The sequence below is a fragment of the Neopsephotus bourkii genome, unplaced genomic scaffold, assembly GCF_033783945.1.
Source record: "Neopsephotus bourkii isolate Nb327-2 ecotype Australia unplaced genomic scaffold, CSIRO-AGI_Nbou_v1 NB_196, whole genome shotgun sequence".
Classification (NCBI taxonomy): Eukaryota; Metazoa; Chordata; class Aves; order Psittaciformes; family Psittacidae; genus Neopsephotus; species Neopsephotus bourkii.
Genome location: NW_026900709.1, coordinates 5838121 through 5859142, shown reverse-complemented (window position 1 = coordinate 5859142; position 21022 = coordinate 5838121). Strand labels below are relative to the sequence as shown.

At 38.7% G+C, this 21022-nt stretch overlaps 1 protein-coding gene across 3 annotated transcripts in view; it reads right to left on the bottom strand.

Annotated features, from left to right (window-relative positions):
* Window positions 1–21022, bottom strand: part of BMPR2 (bone morphogenetic protein receptor type 2) — a 110141-nt gene that overhangs the window by 52360 nt on the left and 36759 nt on the right. For all 3 annotated transcript variants that reach the window (XM_061378029.1, XM_061378037.1, XM_061378020.1), the window contains exons 2-3: window positions 2486–2659; window positions 1054–1233 (exon numbers count right to left, since the gene is read on the bottom strand). In XM_061378029.1, coding sequence (XP_061234013.1) covers window positions 1054–1233; window positions 2486–2659 — 354 coding nt within the window. The remainder of the gene's footprint in view (window positions 1–1053; window positions 1234–2485; window positions 2660–21022) is intronic.

Here is a 21022-nt window from a genome sequence, read left to right as displayed (position 1 = left end):
CAAACCCCCATTTTGACTAAAATTGCTTACAAGGACTCCATCCTACAGCTATTTTTGAAAGCACTGGTATCTTCACTATGTTAAAGTTAATTCAAATAATATCATTCCTAAACACAAATGATTCTTTCTGCATCCTATAGCTATAGCCACTGTCAAAGACGTCTTCACAATACACTTTCCATTGATAAAGAACTCTCACCATACAGAAACAATTGCACCTCCATTTACGTACCTGCCTTAATTCAATTTCTTTCACAATTTTTATTTCCAGAAGGCTATCCAAATGTTTAGGTTAGGCCACTAACTCAGCTTCTTTACAGGTTCTGAATTTTTAGAACACAGCATAACAGTGTGTCTGCTACTCACAATCTTGTTTCTGTTATAGGAGTTTAAGGGATGTGATCCCTTGATTCGGACCCATTTTCCAAGCTGATTTTATAATACATAATTTAGCAGATAATCTAATCTGGAAGAAAACTACATTGCTCAAACTAGTGCTCTGTGAATTTTATATCAAAGTTAATCTCTACCAGAGATATGCAAAAGAAAGAAGTCAGATTTCAAAGCACTGTAAGACTGTCTGAGAGAATCTCAACAGCCTGATACAAGACCGGTTCCACCGCTCAGAGCTATCTGTGGAGCATGACTGAATAGACACGCCAGACTTTTCAAAGGTACCATAATGTTAATGAACTTACTGGCCTGTTTTTTAACACAAGTCTGAATCCTTCTGAATATCCGCACAGGATTCTGAAATTGGGCATCCAAATACCAAAGTACCCAAGATTAGAGACCATTCTGGAAAATGTAATCTGCATTCAGTAGCTGCCTATACAAATAATTCTTCTGTAAGCATTTAACTCGGTTTTTGCAGAGCACTGTGGAATATAGAAATGTGATAAACTTCATATGGAAAAAGCTCTGTTCTGTTTGCCATTTCCATTGCATAGAAATGAGAAAGGCACACTTCACATTTTACAGTACCATGAAAGAAAGATATTTCTCTAAATTATTTAAACCATGAAATGACAGTGATGGAAACATTTGACTTACTGTAAGGTGTTGTATCAGTAGGGTCAGGAGGTGGAAAATTTTCTGTGAAGTTGACATTGCACAAGTCTGTACTGCAGCAGCAGAAGCGGTATGTTCCATTCTGAATCAAGGAAGGGGTGGTTGTAACTATACACTCCTCAAAGTGACACTCTTGTGGGTCTCCTATATGAGACCAGCAACCTGCAAAAAGAGGCACATTATTCTTTTTAGAGAAGGCATAAAATTAAACCTGTTGCATGGACAATTAAACACACCTCTAGAAACCCATCCATTATTTAATTAAATGTTAGAGTGGGGTGAAAACTGTTATAATTTGCGTGTCTGACTTCACTACCACCTTTTAAACCAAAACCTGAAGAATTTGTTTCACAGTTCATCACAGCGAAGGAGATCTATGGGCAGTACTGAAAGTCAGTATCAGAGGTATCCAGCTGTCAGCCTCAACAAGTCAAAACCTGAATTCTTAAGTCTCTAAGCAGAAGTATGCCTTTCCCCATTTCTCTGATACCACAGACAATACTACCAGCTTCTGGCCCACAGTCTAGATGGAATTGTGACCTAGCTCCCTCCTTAAAGTTAAGCCACAAGAATGCATCTATAGTGTGGTGCTTCTTGCATGATTTCTGAAAACTCTGTCCTTCCTCATTGTCAGCATCACTGGACTCTTATTTCTTGGTTGATGCAGGCTCTTTATCCCTGCAGCAATTGTTTCTTCCCAAGTATGGTCATCAGCAGTTAAGCATCATTTATGCACAAATGCCTGGAAGGAAAAGAGGCAGCACGGGGGCAGAGGTGAGCAGTCAGACTGCTTCTTCCAACAGATTAAACAAGAAACAACAATAATGAGTACAACTGCATAGGATCTCTGCACTGGTAAAAAACAATTTTCATTAAGCCTTATACTACACTAACTCTTATCCAAGAAACCAAGAACAGAGTGCCCGAGAATGGCAATCAAAACCCATTTCTGAAGGCAAGACCTTTCACCCCTCCCTGCAGAACAGCTGTGAATGACGGTATTGACATGGGACAGTTTGTGCTATAGCTGCAATTTCCTTTGCAAATCAACATCCAATCAATCTGAATACACATTTTTACTCTAATGAGACACATTTCTAAATTTATCATTAAATCAATACATATACTGAGATACAGTCAAGAAAGCCATCTTCCTCTGGACAGCCTAAGTAACAGCCAACTTGAGTGGTTTCGACTCAACTGTGCATTGATCTATTTTAGAAGGCATTTATTTCAAACAAACTGTGTGTTCATATTTAAAATTGCTAAATGGGAAGTTTAAAATTATGCATTTGTACAAGGCACAAGCAAAATGTCTAGTTTTGCAGCTACGCATCTTTGTATCAGCTGGCTAGATTACAAACAAGTGAAAAGACCAGCAAAGCTACTGCACTTACACTGAAATGTTACATACCTTGTTTTACAAGATGTATGTCTCCTTCTCGTGTTTTTTCCCAAAGTCCATAGCAGGTACTACCTTTCATGCACAAAATTGTGCCATTCTCCTGGGAGATTCGGCTCTCACTGATTCCATGGTCCTGCTGATAAGGGTCCTTAAATGCACACAGACGCTCCTCACTCTGTGTAGCTTTAGACAAAGAAAGGAACATGTTTTTTGTCAGCGATTTTCTGCATAAAATATTAACCTTAATAAAAGTATGAATAAGCTCTTCTGAAAATACATATTCAAAATTATCCTGAACTACATGTATCCATTCTTTAAACTGTACTTCAACAGTCAGAAATAAAAATAAGGTCTATCCTGAAGTTACTTTCATAAAGAGACAAAAAAATCCCAAACTTTAGCAAACGTTTCCAAATGAATGTGCAAGTGTTTGAAGTTCACAGGTGAAGCATAAAAATTTCACTGCACAGTCTGCATCATTTGTTCTCAAGCGTAAATTAAGCAACTGTTACCTGGTTTATTCAGCAACCACATGCTTTAATTGTTTCCAGATCCTAAACCAAGATGATCTTTCTCAGACTGCCATGCAACCCATGCCTACCTAATTCAGAGGAGTTTCTCCACTATCTTTCTGTTGACCCATCTCTTTTTGCTACATCTTCAACCTATCAGTTTGAGCTCTTTCACACAACTTCATTAATGACCACCAACAGAAATACCAACAGCAGAGTAAAACCCATATGATTGACCAGCAGTTCCAGGAAACACTGCCTGTAAACAGGAACAATGCTCCCATATAAAGTCTCCCTGTGGAATGTCCAGCAGGAACATCACAAAACATACAAAGTGAGTACAATAATAAATACACATTATCATCTCAAAAAATGGTTGTTTTTTTTTTAACAAAACCAAAACCACCCCCAAAAATATTCTGATTTGTACAAGAATATTTAATCAGTGTACTTCACAAATGTCCTGTCTGAAGAGCTCGTATGTTTTACCTACATGGTTACACATTTTTGTTCATATCACTTCAGTGAAAGGACTCACACATGCCAATACACCTCTGTCAGCATTTCTTCAGGAAGAGTAAACACATTCAAACAAGAAATTCTTCAGAAAGGCATCAAGTCCAAGATAAATAAATCCTACATTGGTATAGAATATCTTCATTCTTCCCTTGAATGATTTCATAAAATGCATGGAAAGCTAGGCATTTAGTATTACCCAGCAGTATAACTCCAATCACAGTAAGAATTTGTATTCTGTATCTCAGCAACTAGATTTAATCCAGTTCCTTAACTCCCATAAAAGCACTGGTAACAAAAAGATGCAAGGTGGCCTTCTGGGAAAGCAGATTTTGAACTTTATAGCATATGTAATTGTAAATTATTAAAGGTATGGTCTGTGTATAAAATACCTCCTCAAGGAGGATTTATCTACTTGATCATTCTGCAGCACTGGCCCCAAAGAAGCCATCTTTCAGCAAGGCAGACTTACTGAAAAAAAAGTAAATAAATACTAATGGTGTTTCACTGTGTCACCTGCACAGTGACTGGGCAACAGAAAGACAAACCAAAAGACTCACAGATGTCTCACTTCTATGGCCGTTACTATTCATTAAGGAGTCAAAATCCATAATTCTTTCATGCCAAGACAACCACAGATAGCTGCAGCATCCAGAAAAGCAGTCTGTCAGTTACTCCCAGTTTATTCTGTGGAAGCAGTAATTAAAATAGCATAACCTAGCTAGGGTACATGTGTGATCAGCTGAGCTGTGTATCAGCTCAGTGGTGGTAAAACTCTCAGCTCAGGAGACAGGAACTTCTTAAGCTGCTGCAATTCAATCACTTGCTGTTCCATGTACTCCAATAACCTGGCCAGCAGTCCATGCTATCTACTCACACACCTCTCTGCACATTAGTCAGTGTACAATTAACACTTTACACCTGGAACTAGAGTTTTGAAGTGATAAATATATTTATTATATAGCAGCGGCCTGACGTTGAGAAACTCAGTTACCTAAATTTCATATCTAATTTTTTTCTTTCTAAATGAATACACTTAGTCAAGTTACTGAGGACAAAAAGGTCACACATTAACAGCTAGCATATGCTGCCTCAAGCAGTACTTGCCAGTCGCACATAGTAGTTTTATTCTCAGGAACAGCTGAGTATGCCAGGCGTGAAGCATCTGTCCTACATTCTCTGCTCCATGACATGGGACTGGCCAAGAAACAATGTATGAAAGGACAGTACTCCAGTGCTGTAAGGGGCCTGGAGCTGACTAACTTTTTGAAAATCAAAAGGAGAAAACAAATTATCACAGAACGGAAATTTTCAAGAGAGAACAGGACAGAATTACACGGCCTTGTGAAACACAACGTATCTCCTCTGAGGGACATTACAAAGGGGTTTAAATCAGTTGTGTGTGATAGCTGAGTGGGACTAAGGTCATCTGAGATGTTGGTTGTTTACAGAATGCTCAAACTGCTGCAAGATAAGCCCATTATTGTGAAAATTAATTTAAGAAGTCCAGAATTTATAGAACAACCATAGAGATTTGGTTTCCTTATCAAAAAACTGTGGTTAGAAAAGAAGTATAAACTAAAAAGCAATTCCAGGAAAGTCTACTTTCATAAGACCTCCATAAGTTAAGTCTTTTAACCTCTGGATTAGCAGAAGAAAAAGCAAAGAAACCTCTTGTTTCTGTTCTCTTCTCAGTAATGCACTTACAAGTAACATGTCTGTGCTGCAGGGACATAGATAGCTTTAATTGCCTACTTTTCTGGTCTCCTCACCTTTCTATAAATCCTTTATGATCAAGGTTAGAAGGCAAGAACATGCAGCAGACACTTCAAAAAAGAGAAGTTGCTAACTTGTGCTAGCTGCTGTCCAACCATACAGTACAGAAAATAGCAGTTGCTACCAAAGGCTTTTCTGATGTAAAGACATGTGTTGCCCTATAAGAATACCTGCAGAGGGGAGGAAGGGTCAAGCATGAGAAAGTACAACAGCCACTGCTCGCCACCTGAGTGCCTGTCTGTATCAGTTTTCTAGCAAACTAATAAAAATGCAAGTTAACTTGCCACAATTTAATGTCAGATGATCTCAGTGGGAAACTTTTCCAGCAAAATATAAAGGTTACTCACCCAGCAACTACAGTTTTCATGCTGATCACTGCACATTCCTGCTTCGATTATAACTTAGAGTAGTACAACCCCTGTGGGAGCAGTACCCACTGCAATACTCGGCTGACCCCTGCCCCTTCCCTGATGGCATGGAACATCTGGAGAACAGGGGACACATAACAAAAGCTACTTTATTTTTCTCTCTGGCCTCTGTAGGTTCATTGTGGAAGCTGTAATGCCGAAGAAAATTGGGTAGGGCATTCAGACATCCAGAAACTCTCTTGAAGAACAACAGAATAGATGAGCTGCTTCAATTTCTTTGCATGACTTTGTCACATTCCTGCTCTGGGAATCTGGCAGTCAGGTTCCCTTCTTCCAGTCAGTGGAAACTAATCAGCTCTAAAAACTTGTAGCATTGGAATACTTCTAAGTCAGGCCTTGAAAGCAACCTCCAGCACAGATGAGTATACCCTAAACCTTCCCCAAAAGAAACGGAGATACTACTACAAAAACACACTGAAGTGCTGGGGTGACTGTTCTAAAGGTTACCTATTCTAACAGAAATCTCATCCTTCAGGCAAAATACAGTTGCTCATTTACATTTACATGTGCTCCTCATGGATGACCTCTTAATTCAGTTTTCAGTCATTATGGGAGCTAACAGCTATGATGGTGCATTCAGAGCTGAAATACATCTACCTGTCCCTTGGGAGCTCTGCATCTGTGATGTGCAAGGGCAGCTATTAATGCTCTCTACAGTAACTTAGCTGAAACCAATTCCAAAGCTGCTTCTTCCAAAAACTCCATCCTTTAAGCCATCTGGACATGGGCCTGGGCAACTGGCTCCAAGTGACCCAGCATGAGCAGGGGTTTGAACAAGATGATCTCTACAGGTCCCTTCCAACCTCAACTATATTGCGATTCCTGCAGGACAGAGGTCTCAAGATACTCAACGTGTAGTAATTAGACAGAAAAAATATATTCCTCAGTTGGGCTACATGATATTTTTTATCTCCAAGCCAGATGAAATAGTAGGGTAAGACTGGAACTACTGGATTCTCTTGTCTGCCTGCAGTTCAAATAGATCCAACCCAAGGAAATATCTTAATGTTAAGACCTTTACTGATGAACATGCACAATTAAAATACACAACTTATTTATCCTATGAAAACTGAGGCTCTTGAGCTGATCCATTTGATATATTCATTTATTACTCATGTCAGAAAAATGATGGGCAAAGCCCCTGCAGACAGTGCTCCCCAGATAATAAGGACCCATGAAGAGGTCACTGTGCAGCAGTCCCTTCCTTACAGATTTCACAGACCCAAGACACACCAGCAGTTTAAATCCAAACTGTGAAAATGCAGAAGCCATTTCCAGATCAAGTTATTCAGTATATTTGCCCAGACATGAAATGTCCCAGCATACAAACAAAACCAAAACCTAGCACCAAAATAAGTGGCAGCACAGGTTTCACAGGACATCTGCTGCAAGACTGAAGTACCTTCAGAGCCCTGCTCTTCCTAAAAGAAATCACATTGTTTCAACTCTTTTACATGTCCTTCCAAGCTATCCCTCTCATTATTCCTGCACAAGTTAAGCATCACAAAAATAACTGCAGTGAAATCATTAAAATTAATTTGGACTGCAGTTTCTCTGCAGATGTGCAAGTCTATAATGACTCTTTCACCATTAGGTCTAAAGCACAACAAACAGAAAAACTGCCAAAGATGCATGTATTCCCCCAAAGACTGAAGTCTGTTGAATCAAACGAGCAACAATGACTTTTTTTGGTGGAGTGAGGTGGGGGTGAGGTAGGGACAGCTCTGGAGAGTTGACTCTACTTAAATGCAATTATCTGATTAAATCAGTGAGTGACAAAAGTGTGATTTTAGAAGTATGAAAATCATGACTGTGAAAAGGAGAAAGTCACATTAAAGGCTACCTCCAAAACTGGAAAACATCTCTATTATTTCTTTCACAACATACGAGAAGGACTTTTGGTACTTTTATTACCTTTATGAGGTAAATTTCATAATGAACTATATTTGTTCATGACATAGAACTGATTATACATTCAGGTCTTTTCTAATTCACCTTTAATGAAAGACTACGAGAAAGATGTTGGAACAAGCAAATGGCAATTGAAGGCTTACATGTCACACACCACTGAAAAGTTTGCTACTACAGACAGCTGTAGTAGGAACAGGCAGGCTGACACTGAAAAAGACAGAAAGTAAACAAATCATGAAGGTCTTATAATGAAATGCCTATTTTCCATTCCTCCTGAACTTCTGTACCAGAAAAACTATGTCAAAAATAATTCAATAAAAACATAATGAAATTAACTCGAACTTCTGTCTTCTCATCCAGCAGAGATTTCCAACAAAGGCAAGAAGGGAAGGCACCGTTCCCAGAAGTTCTACCAATGGAAAAAACAACAGGAGTGGGGCAAGCTCTTCACTTCCCTATCATAAACCAGAAAAACACAGAATCACAGAATCAACCAGGTTGGAAAAGGCCTTTAAGATCATCCAATCCAACCCTTATCCCAGCACTGCCAAAGCCACCACTAACCCATGGCACTAAGGACCTCGTCTACAACATGTGGTCTATTGAACTCACCTCATTTTATACCTATATTTATATAAAAATACACTTTACTTTCCAGTTTCAAAAATATGCTTAATACATAAGCAGCATTACAACTGAGTGTGGGTGCTTCAGGAAGTAATCTAACAAACATTGAACATTCTTAGCTTTCTTGCTTGGCTGCCATTACTGGTGTGCCCGATCACCACACGCACATTAACATAGCTTGAAGCAGGTTGTGAAACCTTAATGTCATATTCCAAAAGGAGAATGGGGAAACAGGCTACATTAAATTACTTTCCTGAAATCATAAAGGAACTGGGAATTGCTTGTAGCGTCCCAGGTCCACCCTGTGCCTTACTCTTACTGCTGCAGTGCTCGGGGGGGCATGGAGTTCATCCCCATGCCACTACACAGCCTCAAGAAAAAGCCCCAGGACCTCAGGAATTTCCTGTTGGCATATAGCTCAGGTTTTGATACAATTACAATCCTGACATTTAGCAGTTCTACCGTCAACAAAAAAGCTGAAAAAACAAGTTATTATAAGAAAAATACTTGAATGATGTTATCGATATTTTCTCCCTGTAACCCTTCTGCTATTTCCAACTGCTCAGGAACAGAGAAGTGATTCACACAGATAACCGAACTGTGGATGTGTTTAGTGGTTTGCTACAAAACCCACCCTGAGATATGTTTACTATATGAGTATTTGCCTTCATTCTCCACTAAAGAGATTTCTGGACAGAAAAGATCAAAAGAAAACTACACATGCATTTACTGCTTGTATTAGAAATCTTGTGTGCTACGAATATACAATTCATCTGTACTAGGATGGGTTTAAACAAATAAATATGCTGTTACTGCTTTTTCCATACCAGGTCTCTAATGATCGCTTTGTGTTCTAGGAAAACATAATTACAGAAAACAATTACAACAGAAATAACAAAAGTTACAGGAATCCAACTGCAAATCCTTAGAACGTGAGTCATGTTTTCATTAATAGCATAGGAAGTCAGCTCCATTAGTACTTAATCGACGCTTCCTGACCGTACATTTATTCAACGCAGTACATGGAATTTGCATCAAGTGCGAAGGGAGGAGAAATGGAAGGAAAAGGGACTCAAATGTTACCCAAATGCTACGAAGAATTATTCTAATTCTTGGAATTAAAAATAATAAGCAAATAAACATTTGTGACTTTACAATTACTGCCAGGCAGTACATTTGTGACACTATATTCATAATAGAAGAATCCAAGATAACAGTCAGAAGACGAACTTGCACATAACCTACAAGAACAGGCTTGCTAGCATCACAGACCACATCCATAGATACCATGTTGGTAATTACATCCAACTACCTTCATGACCATAGAGGTGAAGACTTGAAAAAAAAAAGCAAGAAATGAAAGAGCTTTCTGAGCATTTGTTTGCCTGTAATGAGATCTCTTTAAATCCAGGCCCCATACATTTAACTGGGAACCTCATTAGGCTGCAACTGATTTTTTTTTAGATTCAAGGTTTTTCTACCTGTAACTTGTCCTTTCAATTAGTGAGATTTCCATCGGAAGAGCCATAGACACAAAACCTGTTTTCTTTTGGCCTTGTCAGCTCTCTGTGGAGCTCTTTTATTTACACAATACAGGGAAACATCATCACCCTCGAGGCAGGGTTATGAGATAGCACGTGTCTTCATAATGCAAACTCTTAAAAGAAGGCGACTGAAGTAATGCACATCAGGAGGCTCCTTTGAGTATAGCCTTTCAACTACTAATAGCCAAATTCTAGTGTGATGCACAGAGAAACAGAATCTTGAGGAAACTGTCACTTTGCAAGCACTCTGCTGCTTTTTTCATCTTCTCCTCATAGGCTTTAATTACAAAAATTTCTAAATGCCTATACACAAGTATCACAAACAGGCGTCTTTTGAAAGTCATTCTTTTAGAGACAGACCCCAGTGAATACTAACTTACAGTGGTAGGAAAAAGCTAAACTGCTGGTAATCTTCCACCTATTTACACTTCTAGTACTCTGCTTTCTAGTGTGTTTGACCCAACAACTGCCCAGCAGAGAGCTGCACTGACCGGTCAGGAAGAGAAATATATTGTCAGCTTAAGGATGAGAGCTTGAAGGTCTAAACCAACCAACCAGAAACGGCTGAGACTTCTTGAGCAAGAAGTCAGGAGAAGCACAGCTCAACACACAGCCAGGGAACCCTTAGTCAGGCAGACTGCACAACCTACTGCCTTACAGCAAACTCCTATGCTTGAAGTCCTCAAGGAGGGATCCACAAACTCAACCACTAGATTAATAAAGACATGGATAAGAAGGAATGGAAATTTGCATGACAGAATACAGTGGAATGTCCAGGAAAGCAGAAAGAATGTAAAGAAAAATGCTTCAGAAATTTACATCTGTGATCATAAGCTTTCCCCTCCTTCTAATAAAAAGTTGTTTATTTCATCTCACAATCGTTAAACAACTCCTACATTTTAAGACATATCATGTTCCTCTAGATATACTGCAAAACATATTTTGACAATAAACCCCTTACAGTTTACACCCAGTGTTAAAGTCTGGAATAATCTGTTTACAGTACTGTATGTCCTTAGCCTTCATTGATGAAGATTTTGGTTTTGTCTGCTTTTGCTGCGTAACATCACAGTTTCAAAAGCTGACAATGACACGGACCCAAGCTTTGATTTAGAACTAGTGCCAAAACTAAAACGGTTTTTTGTATTGATACCCATTTCAAAGTGACTGACTGCACATGCAGCTGACTAAATACTTTGCAGTCATTACAAGACCCCTCTCTATCAAAATAGCATGAGACTTGAAAATTTAAGCGTCTTTTTTCTGTACATGGATATACTTGAGTTTTTTTCTTTAAGGAAGCAAGTAAATCTGAAATATCTTTTCTTTCCTTACTCCCTTTCTAACACACTGCTATCTACTGATAAACACTACCAACAGTGACAGAGGCACCCACCTTGTTCTGTTGTGTATTCTTCAACAGTACTTTAGAATGTTGGTGTTTCAGCTTCATTCTGAAGTACCAGTGCTCTGTTAGCACTAAATGAATAAAACAGAACTAGATCACATAGCAGCTGTGTTGTATCTCACATGAGGCTGATACTTCCCACCCAGGTACTGCTGCCTTGCACCACTGTGGTACACGGTCTGTGGACTCCTCTTGGGCCCACCTTGGATGTACTGACCCTCTCAGCACAGTCTCACTGCCACAGGGCCACCAACACATGGTCCCCTCACAGCCAATAGTGTTATATGCCTCTGCCCAATGCATTCACCGCACCAGGAATTTAAAATTTGGAATTAATTCAAATAGAGAGGTATGGAGTGGCCATAAAGTAAATAGTCAACTCCAATTCTTTAGTGAAGGCCTTGTTCTCCTTTCCCCCAAATTTACGCTCAAAGAAAGCATTACCTTAGAAGAGCCCAGCTTAAGTGAGAGGAGCGATGCAGGACCTCAGCAGAATGGCAGAGATTTACTGCTAGCAGCTGACAGATTACGTAGTCCCCAAACACTGTCAGATTTTATGCAAAAATACCTGAGCTTATCACCCATCAACCGTGTCACTGCCTTACTTCTACAACCTCCTAAATGTGTCACAGGATAACCAGACCACCTCGCTGTGCAAGCCTCATCAGAGTCACTCATTATCCCAGAATCAAGAGCACAAGATGCAGTGCCAAGACAGCTAGCAACATCTTTGTTCTAGCATTAAACCTGCCACACAAAATTCAAGAATTTCAAGAAAATTTGAACCAACAGAGTTAATACTGGTTCATGGTTTACATCAAGAGGATAAACCCTTTTTCAACCGATAAGGGAAGAGGTTCAAGCTGAATCTGTAATGAGGGTATATCTCAATGACTAAGCCAGGATCAGAGAAGGACAAACTACAGAACTAAAGCCAAGTGTCCTGAGGCCTCAATTAGAGCCCTAACAAGCTGACCTTTGACTACTTCTACTTTGGCCCTTAATCAGAACTTCTTCTCCTGCCTTACAAGATTTCCTCCAGAATGTCCAAAATGACATTTGTTTTTATTGTGTAAGCCTGTCTAGCTCAGCAGGTTTCTTCCTTCCATCTTTTTCCCCTATGCTAAATTACCATTGATTTTTAACAATACAGCATTATACAAACTGTGTGTAACAAACAGGGAGTAGAGGAAGGTTATCAATCTGTCCAGTATGAAATTTCTAAATATATCACTTACTAGCAGTGAAAACCTCGCTCTGGTTTGTTAAAAAATGATAACATTATCTTAGTTCAACGATTACGCAAGACTGACGACATTTTATCACACAACTTTTCACTTAAGAAACAGTGAAAGGCTTTGCAGGAAGAGATTACAGCAGGTTTAGGGGGTTTTAATGTTGTAAAAAATGGTAAAATGTCATGGCATTTTAAGATTCACTTTGTTGGCACTAAAGTGCTCGTCTCTGTCATCAGACTTCAACTTAAAGTCATTTCCAAACCCTTCACATTCCATATCAAAGGAAAATCCAGTCAGCATGTCCTCTGTGGAAATGTAAAGGTCCAAGCATAAAGAGCCTTCTGAAAAAGCTGTGAAGTGCAATACTGGAAACCAGAAGTAAATTAGCATAAAACTTAAATTATTAAACCATTAAATATCATGAAAGTGTCAAACCATGGAATATGTTTAACACTTACTTAAGTTAGAATCTAACCTAAATATGCTAGTGGAATACAAAGTATAAAACCCATCTACTCTAGACTCCAAATGCTGGCTTTGTGTGATAACCTTAGAGCTTCTACTATTTTAATAAAGTTAAAGGAGAGTATTTTCTGTGTGGATTCACATGGCAGAAAGCATCTCTGCAGCTTCAGATCACTGTCCAGTTTGCACCGTCTGCTTGTCTCAAGATGAAATGATTGCTATTTGACCCCACGAGCAAACAGGAACTCCAGTCTTTACACATAGTTGAATCAGATCAGAATCTACTCACAGACTCATGATGTTGGGCAAAAGAAAATTATACATTTGCCACAAAAATTAATTTGCAAGCCAGCTTTAAAGTACACCTTCCACTTCATTTAACTATTACTCCAACTCAAGCTAAGGGTCATTTAAGCCCAGATTTCTGGTAAAACATAAGGAAAGAAAGAACTAGTTTTCACTGACTCGCTGAGATTTTGGACATTCAACTTCACGAGGTCTCCTGGAAAAATCCAAGCCTACATTTAACCTTCTGAAAGCATGAATATGCATATAGCAGGATTTAAACAAACCTAGCATTTTTCCAATAGTTTTTTTTTTTATTTATTTATTCACTTCCTTAACAACTGCATCTCCATTCAGAGAAAAATAAGGATGTTCATGTTACTGTTTAGCAATTATGTCAGAACAGAAGTCATCACAGCCTTAGTCACACATAATCTTTTCCAGAGGCCAGTGTCTATTCACAGAACTGGAAAAGCCCAAATTCTTTATCTTTGCCCTAGACTGGAGTTCAGGGACCTTTTTTTCTGGGTATGAGCGTCTGGCTTTTGTTTATCTGGGCTGTCAAAGTGAAGTATCTGCATGGAATAACACAGGAAACTGCAGCAAAAGCAAAAGTAAAGCGAATTAGTGATGTGGTATTTCTTCCCCAAACTTAGATGTAACAAACTTCCCAGAGCAAAATTTGTTATTTCAGAGTCTACTTTAGATTCCCTTGAAGAATGTCTGTTACTGGATATTCCCCTACCACATGTAACACACTCCCTTCTCTAGTAAGCAGGGATACCATTTCTATTGTGTATGTTTTCTTGAAAACTCTTCAGTAGCTTAGATTTCGGGAAAGATAGCACCCCTACAGCTTGTCCTTTATATTATATTACAAAAATTGTTCCCATAAACATTTTTAGGAAGCTTACACTACTGGCAATACGCTGAAACGTTTGAAAACTGGCAAACATTCTGTGATCTGAAGCTGCAAGGAAATTAAGTTCCAAAATAATAATCATAATCATGTTTTACCATCAGTAATATACATTCTATTATCTTTTGAGTGCCTGCAGAAGCATAATTATTTGGCTTGGGAACCTTAAACTCTGAAAAAAATGACAAAAGGAGCAAAAGGCAGGAACTAGCTTCCACCCTGACATACTTCATGTTGGGCCTCTCGCCTTTTCAGAATGCCTCAAAGAATGTATGTTTAAGTTCAAAACCCATTGTAAGCCTTTATCATCAAGGTATTTAATGGTATGCCACAATATCCCACAAATCATTGTCACCTCGAGTCAAGAGCACAGTCAACACAACAGCTCCCTAGGCACCTTAATTTAGCCAGTGTAAGGTAAAAGCCAATTCATGCAGAGGACAGAGTATTATCAAGGACTAGTAAGAGACTGGCTGCTGCTGCAAGAACTTGTGACCTACTTCAAACACTCCTACACTGTGTTCTACAACAGAAAGAAAGTATGGAAAGAACTGTGAGCTAAAGGTATTTATGGATGTTTGTTGAACTGAGCAAAACCAGAAAATGTTGACTTTTGCTTCTGCTAGACTTCAAGGCTATCAGTTCACTGAACAGAGGTCGTTGTTCATGCATTTCTTGGTGGTACAGTGCTTTAAATGGTTAGAAATTTATGGGCAAAGCTTTGGACTATTTAAAAATCAATTCATATCTTTTTCTCCATGCATTCTTTCCCATTTAAATCTTTGCTGCACCAAAACTAACTTCATCAGCTAAAAAGGTGATACAAGCTAACTCCTGCAAACTTTGTATAGTCGGAAAAATCAGTGTCTAGTCAAGACAAGCTCTTCATTAACTTCTGGTTTCTAAACTTATGCAGTTAAAAAGGGTATGGTTAGTACATGCAGACAAGCCCAAATTACTGAACACGCTTGTTTCAATGACTGGCATTCATGTACTGAAGTATACGACGTCACACCAAAGAAACAAACTTCTGGGGACAAGGAAACAAAAACAAAACAAAAAAAAAGTAATTTTAAACAGTACAAGATTGTTTTTAATTATCTTTGTTGATGTTAATGACAGGAAACATGGAAAAGGGCACTCCCAAAATACAGACACTCAAAGCAAAGACTGTAATCAACTTGCTTAACATTTTGCATCACACAAGTGAAGATGATGACTACAATTATGCTTGGAAGACCATCTTAACTCCTCACCCAACACGCCAGGTAGCACGGGTTAAAACATCTCACAAGACAAAACAGATAGGATGAGCAGAAACCATCAGGTTCTTCAGATCACTAGCAAGCCTAACCCACCAACCAGCTCTTCCAGAGGTGAGCACAGAACCACACTGCGCAGGGGGCTTCCCCCTGTACACGTTACTCTCATGATTTTGAGTTCACACTTTTTTCTGAATCAGACATGCTTCAATGGCAGGAAATGAGCACAAATAGCATCTTGACATTTGGGAATAATAAGGAAGGAACAAAGACAAATTTCATCCAACAAAGAAAAAAAAACCAGAGGCTTCACAATGGCAGAATTTAGTAGTAAAAAGGCTTCTTCTTCCGCTACGCTTTCACCTTTTTTGAAATACTTTGTCTTTCAAAATCACAAAGTGTTACGTACATTTATCATAGGGACACTGAACAAATAGTAGCTAGCTGGTTTAGGTGTCTGGAGAAAAAAACCCCTTACGATCAAGAAACATTCTCAGTTGTAGCTGACAGTATCATTTATGAACTAAATAAAGTAAATCTCTCTAATTTCAACTAGAAGCAATAGAAAGTAATATAACTTGCAGTAAACATTTAAATAGCAACTTAGAGGAATTCAGACCAGGTTTATTAATTCATGTACTTATTTTTCTAGCAAACTGGCTCTAATTTATGAAAATTAAATTTTAACATGGAAAAACTCATGTTCGCACATGCATTATTAAAGTTATGTTTCTTTTAAAAATAAAGTGTTGTATAGAATATTAGGTATTTTAGATATGATACACATAGATAAAAAGTTCCCCGTTCTTTTAAATAGATTTGTATAGGGCAAATCTTACTTGCAATCTTTCCCTGAATAAGAGATCCTGATCAGCGCCTGAATTACTTGACATGGTGATAAGCCAGATAAGAACAATTTCTGGTGATTAGAAGACAAATCCTGCCAATGTGAAATGAATTTAAGTTCAATTTCTTTTTTTGCTAAAAAGCTTTAGAACAGGCATGTGGGCTTTTTCTTTTAACATAAACACAGATATCAAGAAAGGGAAAAACCCAGGAGCACAGTGAAAATAACATGAATATGTGTTTTAGAGTCTTAAGGCAAGATATGATTTATTCTACAATATTCACTGAACACGTTTGCAGGATCAGACAGGTTTTCAGGCTCTGAGACAAACTAATACTGCAATCAAAGGATTAGCAAACCAGCTGCCTATGTGCCATTACAGCTGATTATCATAGACTGTAGACAGCTAGCTTACTTGGAAAGTGCTTTCAGGAATACTCCATTGTTGCCAGAGGTAAGGGTATGGCAGGATAATATATTAACTCATTTTATTTATGAAACAAAGAAAAATTAGAAACTTATGGAATATAGATCACATTGAAGTTTTAGAAAATCTTGAGTTATAAACTACATTTACAGTAAAAGCTGATGAAATGAAGAAGTGAAGAGAATTACAGAAGACTGCCTGCCATTCAGAGCTAAGGATACTGAGCAGCAAAGGTTTGACTTTCCGGTTGCCTCTCCAAGTCTTCCTAAAACTAAACCCATGCCAAAATTCACATCTTATCGGATGCTAGGATAAAACCATGGAAAGAGAAAAATTGAACAATTTAGAAGTTACAGGTTCATATTAAAAATATTTTCAAATAGTTTTTCAGTTCACGTGTAGAAGAATTCACAAAAAATAAACTTCCAATAGCCCTCAATAAAAGCAGTGTCTTTAATAATAAAGAGTGTTCAAATCGTTTGTTTTTCCCAAACACTTTCCTTCTTAAGGCTATGAGAAAGAACTATTGTTCTGACTGGAGACTGAGCTACTACCAAACAGGAAAGGAGCAGAACCCAGCATTTAACAAGATAGTGAAGTGTTTACAGCACTGCTAACAAAAAGAAAAAAACCAGGAAACATCTTTAGTTTTCTACTAGCATCTACTAATACTTCAGCATTGTCTTCTTTCAACACCTTTACAAGTTGCACTATTGGTAATGGGAGAATGTTTGCATCACTCTAACTTGATATAGGATAAAGGAAATTCAAGATTTATTAACTATAAAGAAAATTCAGATGTGGAAGGTAATAATAGTAGTGATTCATTTATCTGGTAAAACCACTCCTTTCAGATGACGCTGAAGCAAACCCTAGACTAGCAAGCAATTGAGGTCACCCCTCTAGTAACTCGCAAAAGAAGTAATTTCAGCAGACAGAGTAGAGGCTGTATCTCATTATAAGAAGCATGGACGTGGCATTTTTTTGCTGCATATGGTTTGGTTTGACTAACACTGGCTTGGTCTACGTCATTTGGAATTACATGTTGAATCCTAGGATTCCTGTACAGGGAGAAAAACAGGATCATCTTGATTGTAGTTTCTAGCTGTTGATATGGCCTCTCTCAGAGGAAGCCAAAATCAGAATTTCACAGCCACTCAAGAGAGGACCAACTGCCTAGGGGTAAGTACAGGAGCATAAATATGCACTGGTTATTCAAAACACGGCTTTCCAGAAAGCTTTTAGATTAGATACATTATTCCTCCCCTACTTGCTTCTTCCCTAGTTTGCCTTCTTTCCCTCACCTTCCGGGGATTTAAAGGTCTTTGAACGTCCTCTGTAGAAGATGAAACAACAGCCATTCACAGTTTTCAAATGCTGTGTCTGAATGAGGCAGAGTTGTTAAAGAAGCTTACCATAGTTTTATCCTCAGCTTCTTTGTTTACAATATGGTTACTCTCCAAATCTTGCTTGCTGTCTCTATCCCATAATACTGAAAGGTAAACCTCTCAGATTTGCAAGCTTTTTTCACCCCTATATAAAAGCTCTTGAAATCCTCCTCCCTATCCATCAACCCAACTAACGATTGCTAAGAGGGCCTACACCCAAGTTCATCCACACCATCTTTGGCTTCTTTATTTTTAAAAGCTTTATTTTCCATTACATCTTGTTTTTTCTAAATGATAGTTGCAGGTTGCCAAGGACTATGAGGACGAGAAAACAGGAAATACTTTGACTGATGTGGGTTTTAACGTTACCCAGTCACTGTATTATTCACGGACCAGAAAACACTAACAGAAATAAAAGTGATGATGCTCCTAAAACCAGAATCAGTTGGACTTCACAACGAAGTAAAATAGCAGCTCATGGTCTACTTCATTAATCCTTTCTCCTGTCCCCCAACCTCTAGCTAGCATGATATAAATTCTCTCCAAGACCACCGGACCGTAAGGATGTATGACACAGGTATCAATGCAAATTTGGAAGTAAAATAATGAAAATGTTAGCAGGTATGCAAGTCTCTTCTCTGTAGAGAGAACAGAACACAAAACAAGAAAACAAAAATCCACACCAGGTTATCTTTGCAGGGTAACAGCAAAGGCAAATGAATAAACTCCAACAGGAAAAATGTGCAACTGTTCCCATCAGTGACAGCAAGCCAGTGATCATCAGTTGCAAATGGAAAGGAGCGTTCCAGCGATGAAGAAAAGAGGAATTTAATTTAGTCATGACTAAGCTTTCTCTACCCAATGAGTAGAGAAATCATTCACTGATTTCTCTATGTCTGAAGTAAGTCTTTCAGCAGACAGCCACCATTCCCTTCAGCTGAAGTTATTTCAGTTCAACACAAAGCCAAATAAGGAAGCAAAGGAAAAATGTAAATAAAGTCCTAAACAAAAGGAACTGTTTTTTTCCATATGAAAATCAGGTTTGAGGTTATCTTCAACATTACAGAATGTTAACAAGACATAACTGTTCACAGGCTTTGCAAAATTAAATTGTAACTGAAAAACACAGACAAGTATGATGAAATTAAGCAATCTCTGAATACACGGAGTTTACTCGTAAAATACCATCATTATAATGATAGTGTTCAAACTCAGAAAGCTACTGAAACAGTGACTGCAGAATTTGTCCCAAAACATTTAAAGACATAGGTAGGTTTCCTCCAGTGCAGAGTTGATTTTTATGCTCCCTTTCATGTTCCTTTTGCATCCCTCAAGCAGTAAGGTTCTCAGTCTTGCTATTTCTCCCCTTAATACTTTACTTCATTGTACTTCCCATCTTGCCTTTCAAAGTCCTACAGCATTCAGTCTCTCACCGATTTTTTTCAATCTGCTTATCATGATGCATTTGACAGCAGACACCAGTTTCTCCCATAAGCACCAATACACCTTTTTCTAGGTCACTCTGTAGGTACAGCACCTATGAGCAGCTGCCAGGTCCCACCGTCACTCTCTTCATTCATACTTAGGCTGAAATTAATCTCAACCCAAAATAAATGTCCACAGTGAAGAAATTAGTTCCCCTTTCTTTAACCATTCAAAATATATCAGCGAAACCCCCATACTAACACATGCACTACGCTGAAACGATATGCAGTTCCATTGCTTCTTTAGAATTCTTCATTCTCTGACCTGACCTCCACACTCTGGCATTTCTTGACCCAAGTCATTACACTGTGTCTTTATTCTGACTATAAACAGAGACAGGAACCAACTCATGCTTGCATCCAAGTGTGTATCAAAAATAATAAGAAAGATGAAAACTACCCTAGTTACTGTCATCTCGCCTATTACTACAAAGTGCCTCTCAAAGTCCTTATCCAGGGGAATGAATATTCATTTCATGGGATAGCAGTTGTGTAACTCCAGAGTTAGGAGGAAAGAAGGTGAGGATATTCGAGAGACCTTGCAGGGCTACAGTAATAGGACTGGCACAAGCACACGCTGTAGAAGACCCTTGTTGGTGACTCCTGCTAGCCAAATCCATGAAGAAAACCAGAAGAGCTCGGGCCCATGTGAGTTAACCAGCAGATGGGCACAGCACTGGAGCAAGAATGACGGCAATGGAGATTCCTCCTGTACTGGTTTGTTTCTAACCTGCTCAAAAAATTTGGCACTCCTCTTCTTAACCAGGTCTGTTCTATAACCCAGAGACACCAGATGGCAGGAGAGCAAAAAGCTCATAAAACACTTCCCACTTGCTATTTTCAACCAAATTTGACAGAAATGTAAAGACCTCATGGATACTAATTTCTTAAGAGTTCAAATGAAAGCACATTGGGTAAAGGCCAGAGACGCCAGAACAACTCCAATGGAAAGAAGAGGTGCTTATTAGACACAAGAGATTTTACAACTGAAAGAAAAGATTACTTAAAAGAGCCTCCTACTTAATACCAGCACAGCAGCTCTCAGAGGATGTCTGACAAGCATGACGCTCTCAATTCTGCCAGAGCTTGTCCCATCACCAGATCTAATCCACATTTCTCACTTCTATAACTTCTTAGTACACACATGTAACTATTTACACTTAAATTGTACTGAAGTTGTTAAATTCCAGTCAAGTGCCAAATAGCAGCATTAGAGTCAGAGATGATGTCAGGGCAGAAGCTGAGAAACACTGTGGTGGTCCCTCTTCTCCTCTTCAGCAGAGCCAACCGGCTTCCCGACCAAGACCAGTTGCAGTGGAACAGGGGAGGAAAGGAAGCAGTGCAACATGCAGTGTCTTGCTGTGTTTTAATCTAAAATCAGACATAAGCTTCTCACAGCAGCGTCTGCTTATAAAGCATTATAAACAACGGAATCCTATGGGATCTACACATTCAAACCCCCATCGCCTTCTGCTGAAGCATACGCTGACACAAGCATCTTAAAAATCA